The sequence below is a fragment of the Haemaphysalis longicornis genome, unplaced genomic scaffold (genome assembly GCF_048455015.1).
Source record: "Haemaphysalis longicornis isolate Haplotype H1 unplaced genomic scaffold, Haemaphysalis longicornis Haplotype H1 scaffold_4, whole genome shotgun sequence".
Classification (NCBI taxonomy): Eukaryota; Metazoa; Arthropoda; class Arachnida; order Ixodida; family Ixodidae; genus Haemaphysalis; species Haemaphysalis longicornis.
Window position 1 is genome coordinate 9,009,732 of NW_027526361.1, and position 18,068 is coordinate 9,027,799.

The 18,068-nt window shown below is 49.2% G+C and overlaps 2 protein-coding genes across 2 annotated transcripts in view; both read left to right on the forward strand.

Annotated features, from left to right (window-relative positions):
• Xrcc1 (DNA repair protein XRCC1) overlaps positions 1 to 18,068 on the forward strand; it is a gene marked incomplete in the record, with an annotated part of 83,154 nt that overhangs the window by 20,951 nt on the left and 44,135 nt on the right. Inside the window, 1 exon segment of the mRNA XM_077705922.1 lies at positions 1,299 to 1,415. Coding sequence (XP_077562048.1) covers positions 1,299 to 1,415 — 117 coding nt within the window.
• LOC144178225 (uncharacterized) lies at positions 12,867 to 15,677 on the forward strand. The gene has a single exon (XM_077705921.1). The coding sequence runs from the start codon at positions 13,030 to 13,032 to the stop codon at positions 15,673 to 15,675; it is 2,646 nt and encodes an 881-aa protein (XP_077562047.1). The 5' UTR covers positions 12,867 to 13,029; the 3' UTR covers positions 15,676 to 15,677.

The following is an 18,068-nucleotide window of genomic DNA, read 5'->3' on the forward strand; positions in this document are numbered from 1 at the left end:
GTTAGTCAACGTACCGACTGTCCGCATTTGTCCACTCTCCCATGCATGTTACAGAGGAAGTTCGGCACATGAAATCTTTCTTTTCAAATGCAAATTTCTCAGCAATGTGGGCATTGTTTCCTGCCAAATAAGATTATAGTGAGGTGTGAACTGCACTACGGCAAAGTTGCAAGCTATCTTGGTGGTCTTTTTCAGCATGCACCCATTAGTTTGGGTGGCACCATCAGCTGCCCTGCTGCATCAGTGGCAACCCTCATGATCTGTAGAGCTTATCTTTAGCCTCTGGTGGCAACTCAGTGCTTTGACACTTGACTTCTAGGAGCAGAAAGGCTGATGGATGCGAAATCCAGCAGCAGTCTCATCCAACAGTTTGGGGTATCCAACAGCCTGGGTATCCGTTTTCCACCCGTCCTTCCCAAATTAGTTTCCAGGCCTGATTTTGCTGTAGTGAGGACTCTTAACCCTGGCATTGGAATATACAGTAGAAACTTGCTCTTACGTTTCTCAGTGCTACGTTCTCCTGTCTACTGTGTTGTTTTTGTCTAGTCCTGGCGCAGCTCTCATAGAGTTTCATGTATTAAAATCCTCACTGTTACGTCGTGGCTCAGAGTACATTCCTGGATCATTCATCGCACTCTGACACTCCGATGCTGCCCAGGGAGCATGCGCGGACCGCCTTTTTGACGTTTGACAACCCTTTACCAGGCTGGCTACGGAGCTGACAGCATGAAGCCGCACGTGGGTGCGATTCGTTACCACTAGATGGCCCTATGTTACTCTATGCTATCACCATCATCACTGCGCCTACAACGGAAGTGCGTGTTCGCCATAAAGCACCACCGCAAGAATAGCATGCACTCTCGTCGTCATCGTGTGCTTCAAGCTTTGAGAACACCGTTGAACTTGCAACTCGAACTTTGTCGTGCCTTGATGGCGTCATGAAAACGGGAGGCGCTTTCCCTTCAGGAAAAGCTTGATGTACTAAACGCAGTAGACAAGCAGCCAGCGCGGAAGAGAGTCGACATTGCTAGGGACCTTGCATTGCCACGCGTGGGTTTTTGCAGCGATTGCAAAAAGCGGCAATCCTACATTCTCGAGTGTTTTAAGGTTCGAAAGCCAAAGTTACAAAAATACATGGTTGCAAGCCAAAGCTAGGCTGTTTTTGGTCATTTTCGAAGGTTTCCTCACTGCTGCATTTTTCTGGTTGTTACGTTTTGTTTTCCCGGTCCAGTGAAAAACGTGTGAATGGAGTAGCACTGTATTCAGCAGTACATCATGCATTGCCTTCCTTTGTGCAGGTGTGCCTTTCTGAACACCCCCAAGTACGGCCAGGTGGTGGCTGCGGGGGGCAAGATCGTCACCAAGGAGTGGGTCCTTGACAGCTACCGGGAGAGGCGCCTGCATCCGTGGCATTCGTAAGTGCAGCACCCGGGCTTGCTGCCCTCAGACTTTGGTCCCTCCCGAAATACCGGAGTGTCCTCAGGGTGTCTGCAAGAGTGGCCTTGCTTGTGGTTCCACTCACAGGTTCTTGAAATATTGAGCTTGCTCTTTCAGCTACCATAGCACCGGAGGAGGAAATGCTGTGTAGCCTGGGAGTAGGCGCCCTAATTTGGCCTCTATCACTTCCCGGATGTAGCATACCTCCATTAAAACCATTGTAATGCAGAAATACAGTGAATGGTGGCTGCCAAAGTTATGCACTCAATGAAGCAGAATTTAGATACAGTAAAACCTCATTGCAAGAGACACTGTTACACGATACACGTGGACATAAGAGTTTGGTTTTTAGCAGCAGAGATGCTTAACCTCGCCATAAGTTGTCCAATGCGTACAGAAAACCTCCAATTGGAAAGAAAGAAAACATGTCCCTTGGTGGGAATCGAACTTGGGTCCCTCATGTTCTGAAAGCAGCGTCTGTCCGATTGAGCTATCATCACATTCTGGGTGCACAGGATTATTTCCTTCCGGTTATTCGTAGCGTTGGCTTCGGACTTCATGTGAGCATTCATTCGTTCGTTTGCTCGTTTGTTTGCTCATTCGCTCGCTCGCATAGGCCTCACTGCCGCAGCTGAGCCGCTCTTAACAGCAGAGATGTTTAGGCTTGATCCTGGTCCGGTGGCGTGGCGTTGTCCGGGCTTGCGCCACGTGAGGTGCTTGCAAAAAAAACCAAGAAAACAGCTAATGTGCGTCTGCGCCTCAAATGGGGAGCACAGAACAGCTCGCGCTACTGACACTGAGTTCACAGAGCCGGTTGCCTCGGCTTCTTGCGTGTGCGAACACCGTCCACTTTGGGATTGATGTGAAAGGCTGTGGACGAAACGATGTGGGCCTGCAGTCATGGACTACTTCCAGCATCAAGTTCCCAAATAGATGTGAGGTGCAACAGCTGGGTCTTCAACGATGGGAGAGGTGCTGCCAGCTCTGCTGCTTCTCCAGCCTTGAACCACTAGTGCAAGTTGCGCCTTTTTTTGTGTGTGTGTGTGTTCACTCTGTTCGTAACATTGCATGCAAGAGACATGCTTACAAGAGACACCCTGTTACTAATGCAACTTTTTTAGGTCCCTAGAGTAAATTCTTCACTATTTAGATAAGGGAAAGGTGCCAGTATGAAAGATCCTGTGGAAAAGATGCTTTGAAAGTGAAACTGGGGTCTGTATTTTAGAGACCCCAGAGGTTCCAGAATATTTTTAGGAGTTTGTTTCTGTAGATGTAGACCTCGTGTTTCAAAGGGCTTATAGATCATGTGATCCTTGGGCAAGTAAATGGTGCCCTAGAGGATGAACCAGGGAGGAAGGAGGAGGATGGTGAGGACATTGCAGGGCAGAAAGTGTCAGCAGTTGAGGCTGCCAAACAGCTAAGAGCACTTTGAGCTACAGGAAGGTTTGCAAAGGGAAGTTCGTTCTGTCCAGAAGTCGGGAAAGAAGCTCATACAACCTGCAGTCTGTGTAGCATTTACAAATGAGAATGACTTCTCTAAGCCATCGTGAGCAATTTCCTGTAGACTGATGTATACAAAGTGATCTAGTGCAATTCCTCAGTGTTTTTACAATTTTTGGTTACAAGAGGCATGATTCCCAGGTCCCTTAAGTGTCTCTTGTAATGAGGTATTACAAGTGTTGCGACTAAACTTCTGAAAACAATAGTGGGCATATGCTGTTTATGCATGTAGTCCCACCAGGTGTAGACCGACCGGTGTGTCAGTGCCTTATCACGGTGGAAAACTGCCCTGCGAGACTAGGTGCAGAACGCTGTTCCCCAAAGCACAGCACGTTCCCTTCCGCTTTTAATCAGTCGGCTCCATGTTGCCAGTGGTGTTGCATGCACAAAATTTGCCCTTTTCTTCTCTTGACTTTTAATGTCGTAACATGGGCGGCGTGAGCACACGTTACAATCAGATGGGAAAAAAACATGTTTGTGTGTGCATGCATTTATGTGCGAATATGTATTTTGTACATGTCATTGGGACTGAAAAACAACAAGAACAGTACTGAATTCTTTATATTGATTACCAGGGGCTTGAATTATAACCACGTTCTTTATATATATTTCTTCAACTATTTCAGCACCCGAGCTCTAATTGACAGTGGTCAAAAGAAAGGAGAGAATTGTGCACATCCGTTTTTTATCGTAATCTTTTGTGTGCATTGTAGTAGTTGTCACCTTTCAGCCATGAGTGAAGCCAGCTAATCAGCAGTGGAAGGTCTGTTTCTGTTGGGCTTGTGGGAACACCTAGGGGCCAGTGCAGTGGTGGGAGTGTTCTGGGCAGGCGCAGTGCACCGATTTCACACTTTTTAATCGTTAGTGGTCTCTTTTATTTGCCTGTCCAGGGCAGTTTCCACCAGCTTGGGGGCAGTCCAGAACTGCTGTCACATTATACAATCTACGTGAAAAAAAAAAATACTGAGCGACTTTGGAGCAGTTTTGTGCAGTGCAAAAGGACAAACAAGAGAGATTAAACGATGAAATGCTGATGCAAGCACTAGTCAAGGCTCGTGCAATAACATTTGATAAAAAGTGGCCGGTTGTACGTAATCATGCAGCAGGCTTCGGGTTACCCCATCAAAAGCCTCCAAGGTTTCATAGGTGTTAACAAGATTTTTTTGAATATTTGAGCTATTGTCATGGAAACTGATAGACGTATGTTGCAGTGTGCTGATTACATACATGAAATGTATTTGTATGTGGAACAGATAGGTAGCTAATTAAGAATATATGCAATTTTCTCTCGTAAATTTTGCGTAAATTCATTGCAAAGAAACTGCCTAATGGGTGCTTATAATATATATGCTACCATTGTCTAGTCCTAGCCCTCCTAGTGTAAAAATTATGCAATTCAAAAGTTCCTGGATTAAAGTAAAAGACCCAAAGTACCGGATTTTCAGCAATCCACTTCAGGCTTGCAGGACTTCGGGAGCTGCAGACCTGGAAGTGTGAAGCAACCCTAGCTTCCTCCATGTTATGGTTACATGAAACTAATAAGGACCAAGTTGGCAATTTTTCATACAACCTTGACAGATATTTTGCAGAAAGGTGCTAGCATATATTTTAAACTATTCATTCTATGTAAGATTTTATTTCAGATGTGTGATCAGTATGCTACAATACGTATGTCGGCCAATTTTTATGACAGCAGCTGAGATGCAAAAGAAAGCTCCAAAGACCAATGAGCCCCCTGTATTGCATGAGCCATTCCACTCGTTGAAGGTGAATGACCGGTGAAGCTGGAATCGAGACTGTAGGCAGCCTTCCCATTATTACAACAGGAAGGAAGGGAAATTCGAAATTCACAATGGCAAAGTGTCTTGGTGATAGGACTGCATACCCTGAGGAGCCAGAGGAAACTAGACATGCAAGTGCTTAGGACAACGTCAAAGAGAGGCCGTTGGAACGTAGACCACCGCCGTGAGGAACTGGTGGGTACTGGACCCACAAGCGCTTGGAACGCTGACACGAGAAGGGGATGCGCACATAGGCAGTTATGAAACATGAGCTTGAGGTCCAAATCATGTTTTGAATAGTGTGCGGCTTTGGTTGGGACTGTGGGCTAATAGCACACACATTGCGACATTTGTTTTTCCAATGCGTCGCACAATGGAACACTGCGCACTATGGAATGCCTCGCATTTTAATTAAGAACTATTAGAACACTTGAAACCAGTGGCGTACGCAGAGTTTCTCTGGTGGGAGAGGGGGCATAAAGGGAAAGCATGAAAAGGGAAAAAGTAAAAAAAGAAAGAAAGAAAAAAAAGTAAACAAAATTAAAAGCCAAAGCAAAGAGTTCACACTAATTCAAAATAGAACAACTTTGAGATGATGCCATACTCCACATCACCTTCTGATTGTTTTGTTCATGGTATTTTTCCACCAAAATTGCAAACTGCCTAATCTTTGTGGTAAAAGCATACACCGAAGCCACATGCGGTTGGTGTGGCAAAAACAATTATTGGTAGTCATTATTTGTTGACGAAGTTATTTTCGTCTTTCTTGGAGCCTCAGGAGTTTTTAACGGTGGAGCTGTTTAGATGGCTGTAATGTGTGGCGCATAATGCGTTAAAAATACCAAGAAAATTCGGGGCACTTGTGAGCGTGTGCCTCACGGCGACCACCGGCCGTCCCTGACACGCGCAGTGGCTTTATCAATAAAAAAAAAAAGGAGCGTTTTGCGTTGCCTAGCAACCAACAATGTACCACAGCTGGCGCAACACTTGCTCCACGGAACCTCGACGCAACTCCAGGCATGCATCGTGCACGTACGCGCCACCACTGCGCCCCAGCTGTCATCAAGCGCTACTGCGCATGTAATGCTTGGCATGAAGGACACGACGATATCGACGCATTTGGTGATGACGAGTACTATACTCCGATACAAGTCAAGAAAAAAGGGGCGTAACCCAATCCCCCACTTCCAGTACCCCCCTTCCAGCCAATGGTATCGCTCTATCAAGGTGACGTCGCGGCCGACCGCCGTGCGCCTGCAGGCAGCGCTCGGAGCCAAGCTTTTCTGAGTGAGTCTGCGCCGAAAAGTAGTTCTTCATGACGCCTTCATTTTGAGCCGAGATAAAAACCTTAGCTAAAAATTCTTTATTTGCAAATATAATGCAACGCGTGAAATAACTTATTCGTCAGGCGGAGTTGTGAGTTTCAATTTCATTGCTGATGGTAAATTTCTGCTCTTCCGGGTTTTCTCTCAACTGCTTGCTTCTGGTTTTATGCATTGCCTGTTCCCTTTTCCGGTTTGGAGCCCAAAGAAGTCGCGTCTGAGTCTGCGTTATCATTCTTCACTGAGGATTGTGGTGCGTTCCCATCCACGCCACGCCGATGGTACAAGAAAAACAAAAGCGCCGTGTCATCTGCAGCTGTGGGCGGGAGATGATCCGGAACGCGTACGTTTGCTTGCGGCATTTACACCCACAGCGCAGCGTTGAAGAAACGGTCGCGACTATGAGCGATCTTAGAATCAGCGTGAGTTTGGTGATGGACGTGAAGGAGATCAAAAATAACGATGGCTTTGCGACGCCGTCCCGAAAGTGCCCGCGTAGCGGTGGAAACAGACGACGCACAGAAGTTTACTATGACTTCACGAAGTACGCATTGCGGTCGTCCGGGCATCGCCTTTTTCACCGCAATGGGATCCCGACAGTGAAGGCAGTTGCTGCGGATGTCAACCCTAGCGGCGATGTTACTCCTCTCAAGCCATGGACTGTGCACCAGCTGCTGAATGACATCAGGTTCAGGTATGAAAAGAGGGGCCGGAACTCGCTGCTGATCGAGCGGCACGACATTGTCGCGTGGCAGCAGAAGTACCTCTACGACATCGCCAGGTACAAAATTGAAGATCGAAAAATATTCTACTTTGATGAAACCTGAGTGGATGCGGGACACACGATATCGACTGTTTGACGGACACGACGATTGCTTCCCACCACGATGCCTTCATGCGTGGTCTGATGACAGGTTTGAAGTAGCCGTCAGGGAAAGGATAGCACCTGATTGTAACGCACATCGACAGCGAGGGCGGCTTTGTCGGTGGGTGCCTGGACATCTTTCGGAGTACGAAGGCAGGTGAATACCACGAGGAGACGGACGACACCCGCTTTGAAAGGTGGTTTGGGGCCGTTTTGCCACAACTGCCACTCGGTAGTGTAATTGTCATGGACCACTCGTGGCTGGAAAAAGCAGTGCCTATGACGACTTCGCGCAGAAATGTTTTTCAGGGCTGGGTGACGTCTGAAGGACTTGCTTGGGATGAAAAAAAACGCTTAAAAAGGAGCTCCTCAGCCTTGTGGCCTCTTTTAAGACACGGTAAATCAGGTAAATCAGGATTATCATAGGCAATGCAAACTCAATGCAGATCCCTATTTGTATTTAATTCACAAAGGTTTTTGTCCAAAACAACTCGACACACTCCAACATAAAACAGGCGACGAAAACATACCAGCTGCAAATAACACATTTAACAATGGAATCACAGCGTAACCGAGAATCAAAATAGAAAAGGTGGCATATTAAATCACATCACGCAGCTAAGCTACAGCTCGTACGCATTCACGTTCAAAAAACGCAATAATTCAGCTTCTTGTATTTGGCGACTTGATCACAATTTGGGCGAATACGCTTGCACCCGGCATGGACTTGGGACACACGGCTCGACATATGCTCTAACGAAATGCAGTGCGCGACGTCGCGCTGTTTCCGTTTTGCCCTGTGCATGGAGATAATATAGTGGCCCCGTGCATAACTCACCATGGCTTTAACGTAGTGCGCTATGCACAACAGTAATATTTACGACTGGCGTAATGTAATCTACGAAAAATAAACCTCTGAAATAAACAAGGAGTTATCGTCCCCTGTCGCAGTCACTGGTGTGATAACGTGGGTAGCACAGACACAGGAGGGACTAAACTGTAGAACGAGAAGCAATTCATGCTCAAGACGAAACGCCCGCACAGGATGACGACGACCGCTTTGTATCACACATCGTACGCAGAATCCAGTACCTGCAGCAGCGGCTATTTCCCGGCAACGCCGGTCGCTCACAAAGCAAAAGAAAAAACACCGTAGCGATTGTCGTTACCGAGCATGTTAAGAACACTGCACACAACACGCAAACAAGGAATACGACTGAACGGCACTAAAAATCATTCTCAGAGCCGGACGACGCCGATGGATTGACGCGAACAGCCATGCGAACAGCGGAGTTGGCCATTTTGGTTGAAGTCTGTAAGCGCGGAAGAACATGCTCTGTGATTTCTTCTGTGAACGCGGCGTAGAGGTGGTCTACCATGACGTCACGTTGATACGGGGCTGGAGGCGGGTCCTTTGATGAGAAAAAGCCGCATTTTTCTTGAGTTGTATCCGAGTATAGCACAGTGCAAAAGGATGCTGGAACATGTAAACAAACAATTTCAAACTCTACAAATGCGTGTTGATGTGTCCTTCAGTGCTTGCGTAGAAACAAATCCTGCAGCTTCACTATGGTTCAAGCCTTGCCCGACTTAGTGCAAGCTTTGCCAGTTCTTTTGTTTATGCACGTAAAAAATTCAGGGAATTCTAGAGCTACATAAAGCTTCGCTTTAAAAAATCAATGTCGTTGCTCCGGCATTTTCCTAAATGGGTCCTACGTTCTTACTGTTTATAGGACATTCTTGTGCTTCCCTTACAAGTAGGCTGTCAGGTGAGATTTGCTTATTAGCTTCATTGCCCTGCGACCAGATTCCCAGGCATCTTCATGTCATTATGGCCACCATTCTGGCCACGCATTATGCCCACTGTACCTCGGTTTTACGATCACATTGTGGACAAGCTGCACCTGCCGCTGTTTGCCACAAGGCCCTGCACTAAATTCTCTACCGCGGAGCAACAGCATTCACAAATGAGCATTCACAGATGTGCATCCCACAACATTACCATCTAGGCAATGGTGCCAGGTACCGCTTAATGTTGCTGGGGATCCCTCGGTACTGTGGCATTTCAGGAAACGAGAAAGCAAAGGAAGTGGCTTGTAGGGGCCTACTAATGCAGTATGTGAGAAACAACTTGGGAGGTGTTACGCTGCATAGATTTTCAGCTGATATTGAGGTTGCCAGAGTGACCACTGTGCGATCGGTTGTGGCCTAAATGCAGTGCACATATGGTTGAACCACTTGGGTCTTCTACCTCTGCTACACTGATGTCTCGAATGCCTTTGAACAGAATGTCATTTGACTCAAATGAGGGACTTCGAATGCCTTTCATAACCCGCTGTGCTCCACCACAATTTTGATGACATTTGAAAGCTTTGCAATTGCTCCCCGTGCTGTGTGGCGCTGCTGCCATCAAGTTCTGCTTTTACACAAAAATGCAACAATCAAACTTAGCGGCAGTCTTTGGCAATAAAATGATATCAGATTATAAATAACACAAGCTTTGACATGGTTTTTGCTTAATTCTGAATTGCAGTCAAGGCTTTTTTATACTTTTGGGTGCATGTTTTGTGTTGTCTGGTCACACTGATTTGTTGCTTGCTTTCACTGGTGCTGAGTGTATGGAATCATAACATCTTAATATCATGATTTTAGTGAATGAAAAGTAAACAAAGACCCACAAATAAAAATGTTTTGTTTGTTTTAAGTAAGCCAGTAATATATTTCTTAATACTGACTTGAAACACTGTGCACGAGAATGCAAGAAATGGCATTCAAGAGCCCTAAATGTCTTTCAATGTGCTCATTTAACTCAAATGTCCTTTGAGTCAAATGTCATTTCGAAAACCAGTGGAGCCGCACACCTTCGCATTTCAACACGGAATGCATGGGGAGAGTGAGTACGGACATACTTAAAAATATCTCTGCTCTTCTTGCTTTTATAGCCAGCAGAGGAATGTCCTCTGATAGAGTCAGTGGGCATGTCACAAAAATCACATATTTTAGCGCTAATATTAGAATTATGCATTTTAATGTGAGCATGTGCAAGTAAGCATGCGGATCTGCAAAAACTTTTTAGTTGTGAGGTGGTTATGACGTTCAATAAGTCATTGAATTTTATTAAAGGAGTCATGAGGAGAAAACACAAGTTCGATTCATTCGAAAGATTGCCTCAATAGAATCATACTGGCACCATTTTTAATGCACACTTCGCTCAAATAAGCTAAATAATCGGGAAACAACGGAATGGCCATGCGACCCACTAGCTCATTTCCCGCAACAGAATCTATGATGTCATATGAGCCCAGCTGCACGATTGGCTGAGGCCGGAAAAAGCAAACGCAAATTAGGCAAAGCTTATAGGCTTTCCGAACGAACTATTTGCACTTAAGTGTGATGCATATTCATTTTACTGCAGTAAGAATGGTGTGGTAAACAATGAAAGTTACGAAAACGCACATAAGCATAGAAGTACCGATGTGCACCGCTGTTGGTACTGGGCGCACTATGCTTGTTTTAGCTGCACAGCACTCCGCCGCTTTGAAGTTGTTTTTCAGGACGCTGGCCGATTGGCGTAAGCGGCGTTGTCTTATGTGACCCTGTTTGTCGAGGATACCCCGTGTTTCACGAAACGACCACTTTCTACAGTAACAAAAACAAGCCAGGTGCAAGTACGCTCAAAAACAAAGCAACGGCGGACAACGGTTCGTGGATGACTATAGTAGCGCCATTTGAGGGCTGACGGCAAGCAAGGCCGTAAACCTGAATGGTGCAGTGGAAATTCGCTTGAATACACGCGCTTATGACTTCATTGCTGACATTACAAAAACACATGATTTGGCAGGAGAATCGAAATTTTAGCCTAAATTGATTAATTTCTCAGTGAATACGGCATCATTTGCTGCCGGTCAAGCGCTGGGGGCACTATAAAACGCGAAATCTTTCGAATAAAACAAACTTGTATTATGTCTTCATGGCTCCTTTAAATATTAACCACCTATTCCACACCATTTCAGCACCCACCAACAAGGGTGTTCATTATTTCAACACCCTGTTTTTCCACATGGGTGTAAAGCTACGAATGAGTGTGTTGGAAACAAAGAAAAAGGGTCTGAAAGACTACCAACTAAAAAAAAGGTGTTAAACACCTCCAACTTTGGAGGTATTTTATGCCCGTTTACACGTGTGGATTTGAACATTTTCTGCAACCGGGGGGATATTTTGTGCCTTACAATGTTTAACACAATATCAATCGCATAATTTATTACCAGCGGAGCTGTTTAAGTTTGAGCTAGATTCGGTGGCATTAGCAAAACAATCCCGGGCCATCGCCACTGACGTGAAACCTGGGGAGGGGCGAAGCAAGCAGTGTATAAGTGTATTCTTGGCGCCTTGGCGTTTTTTCCCATGGAGATGAAACCACTTGGGATAGGGATATAAAGCTTTGCCGTAAAAATCTAGTGTCTGTGAAGCACGAAGCGTTCTAGCGCGAGGCGGAATCGAGTGTCCCGTGTTTTTTTAGTACTCGTTACAAAGCATTCCAACGCGAGGCGTAATCGAGCGTCCCGGTGTTTTAGTACCATGACTACATGTGACTACGCTTACGACGACGACATAGATGCCAACAGCCTGAGCCCGAAGGGGCCGTGCACCTAGAATAATACCAAGAAAGAAAAAAAAGAAAAAACAGCGCTGCCTGTGAAGGGTGCACCACCGCAGATGGGGCCTTAGAACAGTGAAGCCGGCTTTTGCGCCTGTTCGAGTGCGAGCAGAAGGGGCGCACCTCTTACTATACCATTTTAAAGATACTTTAGTCTTTTAAATGCAGAGCACTTAATTTTGGGTGCTCGCCTTGTTGTAGCTCGTTCGCTGGACCCAAGTAGAGCAACATGTAGTTCCGTCGTAGCGGCTGTCGTCGCGGCGTAACCCAGAGGCTTCGGAAGCCGAGTGGTTTATATAGTCGTAAGCGTTCGAAACTCGTTAACCCGCCCGGCGCTTGTCATACATCTCCCCGTTGTTTAGCGCAAAGAAAACTAGGTACATTTGAGGCAAAATATTCGTAATTAACCGGCAGCGCCTGCGTTAATTTAATTAGGAATGCTGGTTGGGTTGTTTTTTGCGATAGTAAGCGAAAAAATGTGGCAGTGCAACGCCGGCATGTGCGGGAGGAAGAGCAAGTACAAAAAGTACAGAACTACCGCTGGCGCAGTTTCAGGCAGGGTCATGTGAGCACTGCGAAAGCGGGAAATTTGAATTGCATTGGGTGGTAGTGGTGAGCGGATAACGGCACTACAGCCCATTATGGCGAATCACTGCTCTGCAGTTCCGACAGCTTTCACATTGAGTGGAACGGCTTTAATTTTTTGGGATACTAAAACGCAAGGTTGCACTACTGGTGCTGGAGAAACAGCGAAGCTGGGGGTCGATCTAGCTTGTTTCCCCCTTGGATCCGCTGTAAGTGTGGGGGACACACTGGAACAGCCTTGTAAAATCCGGCTACACTTGGCCTCACCCCTCAGCACTTAGCCGAGCCTAGAAAGAACGTCCCAATACCTAACAAAACATAGCAAAGCCTAGAAAACCCTAGCAAAACTTAGCAACACCGGAAGAGAGAATCAACTTTACTGAGCTCGAAAATTCGATGGTGCGTGCAGGCACCAGACGGCGTGGTTCCCTATTCACGGGACCCATATGTCTCCAGCAACTCCTGGCCCCTGGCCGTCAGTGCTAGCTGAGTTGGCAGGGCGGGGCTGGACAACAAGGTCTCCCATCGCTCGGGGGGTTGGGGATTGGGGGTGTTGGGGGTTCTTGAGGTCTTTGCACTCGACTATGATGTGTGCCAGAGTGCCTCTTTCCGGAAGAAGCAAGTTCGACCGCTGTAGAGGACGCCACCTGTTGACTCGAGTAACTGGGAGGTGGCGCCCCCACTCTGTATAAAGGCATTGGTGGGGATCATAGAGTTAATAGGTGGGGATTAAACGGGGCTTTTTGCTGTTCGTGAACTGCGCGTTGTTGAGTCATTCTTCGCGGGCTTCACGCCCACATTCGGCCCGGCTAGCGGCGTCCGCGCCACCCGGGCGCGTCTCTACATGGTGTCAGAAGTGGGATCCTGCGACAACCGTGCAACATGCAGGATAACCCAGCCGCCGCCTCCGCCGTGACCGCCAGCTTCACGTTGCGAACCCCGCCGCAGTTCACTTTCGACAACCCAGCCCAATGGACCGCGTGGCTTCAACAATTCGAGGATTACTCCTTCGCCTCAGGGCGGTCCTCCGCCCCCGAAGAAACCAAGGTAGGCACGCTCCTCTACTGTATGGGTCCCCAAGGTCGCGAGGTGCTTTCGTCTCTCATGTCAGACGCTGAGGCCTATCGCTCGTACTCCGGTGTGACAACGAGTCTTTCGGGATATTTTGTACACCCCGTCAACGAGGTATACGAATCGAGCAGGTTCCACAAGCGCACGCAAGAGGTAGGCGAGTCAGTCGACGCGTTTTTCACGGCGCTCCGAAATCTCGTGAAGAAATGCAACTACGCCTCTCGGGAAATTGACGACCGGCTGGTTCGGGACAGATTTATCGTAGGGTTGCTTGACTCTCGCTTGACCGACCAGCTCTGCCGCAATCCAAGGCTTACACTGGACGAGGCGCTCATCCAAGCTCGTCAGTACGAAGACGCTGAAAATGAGAAAAGGCGGCGTCAGGGAACAGACTTCGCACCAGACGCACTGAACGTCGACGCCGTTGCGAATAAGCAGTGCCGAATGGCCGCCGCCCCAGCGCGCGAAACTGCACGAAGTAACGTCTGTCGGCCTCCCGAGTACCGCGCCGGCCCGAAGTCGGCATGCGATTTTTGCGGCCACGCCCCTCATCCGCGATCTGAGTGCCCAGCACGGTGGGCCACATGCAACCACTGTCGCAAGAACGGACACTTCGCGGCGGTTTGCCGCTCGAATAGTACTATCCAGCTCTGCGCCGTGGATGCAGCGCAAACAGAACGCCGGCACGTTGTTGTTCATGTCAACGGACGCCCCCTTCAATTCAAGGTGGATACTGGGGCGGACGTTTCGGTCGTACCTCCGAGTTTCGCGGGGTGCCCAGTAGACCTAGACAAACCCAATAATGAACAGTTGATTGGGCCGGGCCGCTGCCGCCTAAAGTTGCTCGGGACGTTTCCTGCTACCATGTCGTGGCGAGGCCGGACGGTATGCAAAAAATTGTACGTCGTAGCAGACATTGGCTCTCCTCTGCTGGGGTACTCGGCGGTAGTGGACCTGGGAGTCGTCCAGTTTGTTAACACCGTGGAAGACGCGGAAGCTCCGAACATGCCCCCAACGTCCGACAAGGCCGCAGCTTCGCTGTTCTCAGGCCTTGGCAAGATGCCTGAAGAATACCACATTCGCATCAAGCCTGGAGCGGTTCCATTTTCTCTCAGCGTTCCTAGGCGCATCCCTATTCCCCTCGAAGGCGTAGTCAAGAAGGACTTAGACGCGATGGAAAGGGACGAGGTCATCCGGCGAGTCGCTGTGCCAACTCCGTGGTGTGCTGGTATTGTGCTGGTACCCAAAGCGAATGGAGAGTACAGAATTTGTGTCGACCTCACGAAGTTGAACAAAGTAGTTCTCCGGGAGAGACACCTTATGCCCACGGTGGACCAGGTACTTGGGCGTCTTGGCAATGCCGCAGTCTTCTCGAAACTTGATGCAAAATCGGGGTTTCATCAAGTAAGGCTATCTGAAAGCTGTCAGGAACTGACTACCTTCATAACCCCGTTTGGTCGCTACTGCTACCGCCGCCTGCCCTTCGGCATCACCTCCGCTCCCGAAGTGTTTCAGCGCCAAATGTCTCGGATTCTAGAGGGTCTGGAAGGATGTGTGAACATGGTAGATGACATTCTAGTATTCGGCAGGGACCGTTCCGAGCACGACAGCAGACTCCAAGCAGTCCTTCGCAAGTTAGAACAAGCGGGCATCACGTTGAATGCCTCGAAATGCTCCTTCGGGGTATCTTCCGTCAAGTTCCTTGGTGTAGTGGTAAGCGCCACTGGCATCTCAGCTGACCCCGACAAGGTATCTGCTATTGTGAACATGAAACCGCCGACAGATACGCAAGGCGTCCGTCGTTTCCTGGGCATGCTGAATCACATTGGAAGGTTTTTGCCGAACCTGTCTGCCGTCACTACACCGATTCGGCTCCTTTTGAACAAGAATGCGGTCTGGACCTGGGACCAAGCGCAAGCGACCTCTTTCGAGACATTGAAGAGAATGGTTGCATCTAATGCTTGTATGGCCAGCTACAATCCGGAGCTACCCACCCTTGTGTCGGCAGATGCCAGTTCGTTCGGGCTAGGCGCGGTTCTCTTGCAGGAGCAACAGACGGGAGAGCGACGGGCTGTCGCGTTCGCGTCAAGAGCACTGACTACCGCTGAGCAGCGGTACAGTCAGATTGAGAAGGAAGCGCTTGGTGTCTCTTGGGCCATCGAGAGGTTTGAGGAATTCCTGCGCGGACTCAGCTTTGTCGTTGAAACAGACCATCAGCCGCTCGTCAGGTTGCTTGGCTACGCCGATCTTGATCTCATGCCCCCTCGCATCCAGAGATTTCGCATAAGGCTCATGCGATATCAGTTCACCGTCAAGTATGTTCCAGGGAAGTACCTGGCCACTGCAGACACCCTCTCTAGGGATCCTGAATGCTCTTCTACGTCCAAAGTGGACAGCACAAATTTTTGTGTCTATGGTCGTGGCAGCCCTTCCTTCAACCCTGGCCGTACGTCTTGAAGACTTCAGGTCTCACCAAACTTCAGACGGCGAGTGCTCAATGCTGAAAGCATACAGCATGAAGGGGTGGCCTCGACGAGACCGGCTGCCGCTCAACATGACACGTTACTGGGAGCACCGTGGGGACTTCACCATATGCGAGGACCTGCTGTTCATGGCCGGACGTCTAGTTGTGCCCGAAGCACTACGCAGAGACATCGTGAACCTGCTGCATGATGGTCATCAAGGCGTCAATCGATGCTTGGCGGTTGCCCGAGACTCTGTGTGGTGGCCCGGTCTCAACAGCCAGGTTAAAGCAGCCGTAGAGAACTGCCCAGCATGTGCTTCTACACGTGTCCAACGCTGTGAGCCCATGATTCCGACCGAGACACCATCAGCTCCGTGGGAGAGGGTGGCCATAGACTTGTTTCATTTTGCTAATCAAGATTTCCTTGTGGTTGTAGACTACCGTTCTCGCTACCCAGAGGTCATCACACTCCGGTCCACTTCTGCGGACGCCGTTATTTCTGCAATCAAGAGCACGTTTGCCCGACACGGCATCCCGGTGACTGTAGTCAGCGACAATGGGCCACAGTTTTCCTGTAAAGCTTTCGAGGACTTTGGGGAGACCTACGGTTTCACACATGTCACGAGCAGTCCACGCTACCCGCAGTCCAACGGCGAAGCAGAGCGCATGGTTCGCACAATCAAGGAGTTGTTTCTGAAGGCTACAGACCCATTTCTGGCTCTGCTAGCATACCGTAACACTCCCGGTGTGTCTGGCTACAGCCCGGCTCAACTGCTCATGGGACGCTCTCTGCGAACTCGTGTGCCAGCCACGGCTCAAAGCCTTGTTCCAGATTGGCCACAGGTGAAAGAATTCAATGACAGGGATGCCGCCCAGAGACGAAGACAGCAGAGAGACTACAATAAGCGACACGCAGCGCATGACCTTCGTGCTCTCGACGATGGGGAGGAAGTATGGGTGCGCGACACGCGGTCAAGGGCGACGGTCCTAAGCCCAGCTCAGAGACCACGCTCGTACATCGTCCAGACGCCCAGTGGCATACTAGTGAGAAACCGCAGACACCTCGTCCCCTGCAGCAGTCCTCAGTCAGCCCCCTCAGATGACACGGGAAGCCCCAACCCTGCGGCCCCGACATCTGCGCCGTCTCCAGGACCACAGCGGGCAGCAACCGGTGACGCATCGGACACTCCAGCTCCTGCACCTGCTGCAGGATCGCCAGGCCACCGTTGCACACGATACGGCCGGCGCGTGGTGCCACCTCGTAGACTGGATTTGTGAGACTGCTGCAAGGACTGTTTCTTGGTGGTGCTCTTTTGTAGCACTTGTGTTTGAGAGCTCCGGAAGGAGGGATGTAGAGGACGCCACCTGTTGACTCGAGTAACTGGGAGGTGGCGCCCCCACTCTGTATAAAGGCATTGGTGGGGATTAAACGTGGCTTTTTGCTGTTCATGAACTGCGCGTTGTTGAGTCATTCTTCGCGGGCTTCACGCCCACATTCGGCCCGGCTAGCGGCGTCCGCGCCACCCGGGCGCGTCTCTACAACCGCCAGCTCCGCTGCTTCGTTTTTTGCTGCTCCGCAACTGAACACCTATTTCACTCCTATTTCACACTCTTGCAACACCCTACAGAAAACCAAGGGTGTTGCATTCGGCCAGCACCCTTCTTGCTGCAGAAAAAGGGTGCAAATCTACAAATTAGGGTGCAGGAACCTAAAATAAAGGTTGTAATGGCTCCCAAACACCCTTACTCCACTTATAGTATACCTTTTTCAGGCAATAAGGGTGTAAAAAAAAGCTTAGTGTGTAGTGAAATTGTGTGCCTCATTCCAGGATGACAAGCAACCCCAGAAATTTTTCCTTGGTCCACAGCCCTGTGCTTCATCTGAGCGCTGTGGGGATACTCACACTCAGCAAACAGCTGTGTGAGCGTTCACTGCGACAAAGGATACAAGGATGCGACGGGGCTAAACATCATGGTCAGCGTTTATTGCATGTGCAATCGGGGATACTGGATGGATGGGTAGATGGGCGGGCGGACGGACGACGTGCTGTTCTGGCGTCCAGCCTGTAGCACCACATAACTGCTTCGGAAATGACCAAGTGAGGGCGCTGCCAGCGGTGGTCCAACTGCGCAATTGCTGCGCCCCCGTCTTGATACTATTCCACGCGGTTGTCCCTCCCCCTGTGTCAAGTGCGCCGATGTGTGCACAAGAGGTTACGTAGAATAGATTCGTTTTTAGTCCGGCAACGTTCGCAAAGCCCGAAATCTGTACTTGCACCCACCCGTGTAAGAGATTAGTGAAAGTTAACCTCGAGAGCCCACTAGTTTCCCGCTTCGGCACCGCAGCAGCTTCAACCGTTCGGCGTGCAGGTGAGCTGGAGATGAG

Coding starts and splice junctions, on each gene's coding strand:
- LOC144178225 (XM_077705921.1), top strand. CDS start 13,030: ATGCAGGATAACCCAGCCGCCGCCTCCGCCGTGACCGCCAGCTTCACG.